The 4105-nt window shown below is 34.5% G+C and overlaps 1 protein-coding gene across 1 annotated transcript; it reads left to right on the forward strand.

The window, feature by feature from the left end:
- On the forward strand, window positions 89-3614 carry LOC107630108 (bifunctional nitrilase/nitrile hydratase NIT4A). The gene is made up of 5 exons (XM_016333148.2): window positions 89-322; window positions 584-763; window positions 1365-1658; window positions 1971-2252; window positions 3160-3614. The coding sequence occupies exons 1-5, from the start codon at window positions 175-177 to the stop codon at window positions 3312-3314; spliced, it is 1059 nt and encodes a 352-aa protein (XP_016188634.1). The 5' UTR covers window positions 89-174; the 3' UTR covers window positions 3315-3614.

Below are 4105 nucleotides of genomic sequence, written 5' to 3' on the forward strand. Positions count from 1 at the left end.
TTCACTGTAATTAATTAATTTTTCTTGTCACCAAAAAAAAAAATTAATTTTTCTTAAGAAAAAAAAAAAACGCGACTTTTATTTATGCAAAGAAATGGATACTGAAAGGATCAATAACCTGTGACAGAAACAGTGCAGAGAAGTGGAAGGTGGAGAAATAGAAGAAACACAGACATGGCACTTGTAACAACGTCATCTTCAGGAGTTAACGATGGTCCTCTCTTTGCAGAGGTTGACATGGGTTCCGATTTCAACGCCCCCACTGTCCGAGCCACTGTTGTCCAAGCCTCCACCATTTTCTACGACACTCCCGCCACCTTAGGTCCTATCTCATTGAAGCTTTTAATTTTTGTATTTTCTCGATTACCCCCTTTATCCTTTTTCGTTAAATTTATCTTCTTTCTATGCTCTTATGTATGAATTACCATCTTCTGTGTTTCAAATTGGTACAAGTGAAGGTCATGTTTGAAAGGTTGTTTATTTGACTGTTCAGTGTTGAGTACCCTTTCTATTGGTTCTTTTGTATGATAGAGTTAACTGTTGTTTTCTTAGGTGAACTGATTGAAATGTTTCTTTTGTTCAGATAAGGCTGAGAGGTTGCTTGCTGAAGCTGCTGGATATGGATCACAACTTGTTGTGTTTCCAGAAGCGTTTGTTGGTGGATACCCACGTGGTTCGAACTTTGGTGTTTCGATTGGGAACCGAACGCCAAAGGGTAGAGAGGATTTCCGCAAGTATCACTCTGCAGCCATTGATGTTCCTGGTAAGAACTATGATCAGTTACTTTCTCATTCAGAACAATTACTTTTTAGTTTGGACCTGGTGCCACTGGATTTTTGTTTGAATAGAAAAACTTGCCTCAGGAAAAAGGGAGAATTTGCATATGTTTGGTTCATTGGATGTTGGATTTTGCAGCATCTTGTTTGATTTAAATTATAGCACGTTTCTATAATCAATTTTAGTCTTCCAGAGTCAATTCCGTATCAGTATAAGTGATCTACTTGTCTGACATAATCACTTTTAGGGGAATTATCAAATGTAAATCATTTTACATTAGAATCAATTTTTACAAAAGCAAAATCAAATACTCATAATTGTATATAGGTTTTCTTTTACTCTAATTGTTGAGCAACTATCAACTTACTATTTTAATTTTATAACAAGGAAACAAATTAATATGCTGATACTGCTATATGCAGGCCAGTGATTCTGACTGTCTCTTTGGTATCAAAGATGAAAATTAAAAGGATGAGATTTCCTTAGAAATGTTCATTTGAAAACTTTTCTCCCAATTTCCTCGTTGAACCAAATTACTGTAGGCATACACTTCTCATTTTTCACTAACATGTCTTATGTTTCTGTAGGTCCTGAAGTGGATAGATTGGCAGCAATGGCAGGAAAGTACAAAGTGTATTTAGTGATGGGTGTGATTGAGAGGGATGGCTACACGCTTTATTGTACCGTTCTCTTCTTTGATTCTCATGGTCGTTACCTAGGAAAGCATAGGAAAGTCATGCCAACAGCACTAGAGAGGATTATATGGGGATTTGGCGATGGATCAACTATTCCGGTCTTTGAAACTCCCATTGGGAAAATTGGTGCTGCCATTTGTTGGGAAAACAGGATGCCATTGTTAAGGACAGCTATGTATGCGAAAGGTTAGAATTTCTATATTCAATTTTCATCTTAAAGTCTTAAAAATACTCCTAAAGCTAAGCAAAACAAGTTTAATATTTGATAGTTTTAACAAACATATCACAGTGCAATACATTATTTTCTAATGAATATCTAGACATTATAAAGTTTATAATTTTCAATGGACTGTGGTGGCTGCGGCTGCAGCTCTTTCTAGCCCCGCTTTGCGTCCGTACCTCCGAGTATTTAGAATAAGAAGCACCTATGCTAATACCGTGGCAATTGCATTCCAGCATTTTGTTTGCTTAGCTAATCTGTGGAGCTTTGTTTCATAGGTGTGGAAATATATTGTGCACCTACAGCTGATGCCAGGGATGTGTGGCAAGCTTCAATGACCCATATTGCTCTTGAAGGTGGATGTTTTGTTTTGTCAGCAAACCAGTTCTGTAGAAGAAAGGATTACCCACCCGCTCCTGAGTATGAATTTTGCGGCACGGAAGAAGAACTAACCCCAGATGCTGTTGTATGTGCTGGGGGCACTGTCATTATATCACCCTCAGGGGCTGTTCTCGCTGGTCCAAATTATGACGGGGAGGCACTCATCTCAGCAGATCTTGGTATGTTATACTTTTGTTACAATGCTAATTTAACTAGAGTGATTCCCAGTCTTAGAGCTAAAAAAAGAAGAAAAACTATAAAACAGGGAGAATAAAGTAGTTTTTCAAGATTTGAAAGTGACAACTTCATCTTTCACCATTATCTCATCGAACATGTTAGTTCCTCACCATTTAAAAGGTGGACGTATTAGTCACTAGGATTATATTATAAACTAAATCTACTAGTCTAGTGGTAGTTTAGTGGCAGATGTAAGTCCCCATTAAGATCATTATTACTATGTTCTATGGTGTAAGCAAAGTTTGTTGTAATCGAGGTTAAAAATGAAGGAATCAAATCTTTTGTCCCAATACCTTGGTGCTAATGCTAAGCCATAAAGAGGTCTGGTTTAAAAAAAAAAAGGAAAAAAAAATAACCTTGATTTGAAGATTAAATTAGAGATGTGTGGTATTCAGTTTAAGGGTAAGGTATGTTAGATTAGTAATATTAAACTGAACTACTTAACCTAGGTTATTTTCGCCTTAGGCCTTTGTACTATTTATTACCTATAACTCTAATGTACTCAAATCTAATTTTTTAGGAGTTTTTTTTTTTTTTTATTTTTCCTTTTTCATCTAAGCCTCTTAGTGTTAGATACATCTGAAAAAAAATAGATTAAAAAAACCTATGAAAATTTATGGTGCAAAACAAATAAAAGAGGAAATAGTGACATAGCTCAAGGTTGATGAGGGCTGAGTATTGTTTTGTAACTGTCCACTTTTGAAATATAAGATTTGTAGTGTCAAAGACCCCACGCCCTTAAAATATTCTGTTATGGATAACCTTCCTTGGCATACCAATGTTTGGATGTTCTTGTGTTTGGACTTTGATTTTAAGAAAATGATTGTTGAAAATGGTTGCACATAACAGATCTTGGAGAGATAGCAAGGTCCAAGTTTGATTTTGATGTGGTTGGACACTATGCAAGGCCTGAAGTGCTTAGCTTGGTTGTCAAGGATCATCCAACAATCCCAGTTACTTTCACATCGACAACAGAAACCGAAGAAAACACCAAGATCAAGTAATTTCATTCTCAAAGTCACTAGGATGGATCTAGTGATGAGGGATTGATGTAGTATTCATGTAGTTAATATGTTCAATTTCATTGCTGTGGTGTAACCAAAAAAAAGGAAAACAAAAGAGATAATTTCATTTTCTTCGTTTCATGATCAGCAACAGTAACTACTTTCTGAACCTTTTACTTATGGACTTGTCTTTGCAGTTGTAACCATTTCTTTCATGGTTGTATATGAAGAGTTGTATCTTTGATTTCAACATACTTGGCCTTTTTTCCAAAACAATTAAATGCATGCATTCTGGTCTGATATACAAGCTGTTTTGGAATGGATAAGATAAATGAGATGAAATTGAATTTGAATTCAGAATGGAATTGAATTGAATTCAAATTAATTCAGATTAGAATTCTTATGTTTGGAATAAATCAATAAATTTCTAGAATTGAATTGGACTATATTGTTTGGAATGTCTTTTAAATGATAGAGATCTTTATACTAACAATTTTATCCCTCATTATTGTGGAGTCAAAATTTAATAAACATCTTTTAGAATAAAATATGTTAAAGTGAAAAAGAAGGGAATGCTTTTACTTTGTAAATGCGAAATATATATCAATAAGTCTTACAATCATATTATTTATATATTAAAAGACCGTCACACACTCACACTGTATATTATGTAAACAAGTTTGATTATTCATCTATTGCATATTTGCTTATTCTAGTGGTTGATTATTTAGTTGAAAAAATTTGTGAATCAATATATATAAATATATACAAATCAGAAAGTCCTAGAACCA

Source organism: Arachis ipaensis, chromosome B03 (assembly GCF_000816755.2).
Source record: "Arachis ipaensis cultivar K30076 chromosome B03, Araip1.1, whole genome shotgun sequence".
Classification (NCBI taxonomy): Eukaryota; Viridiplantae; Streptophyta; class Magnoliopsida; order Fabales; family Fabaceae; genus Arachis; species Arachis ipaensis.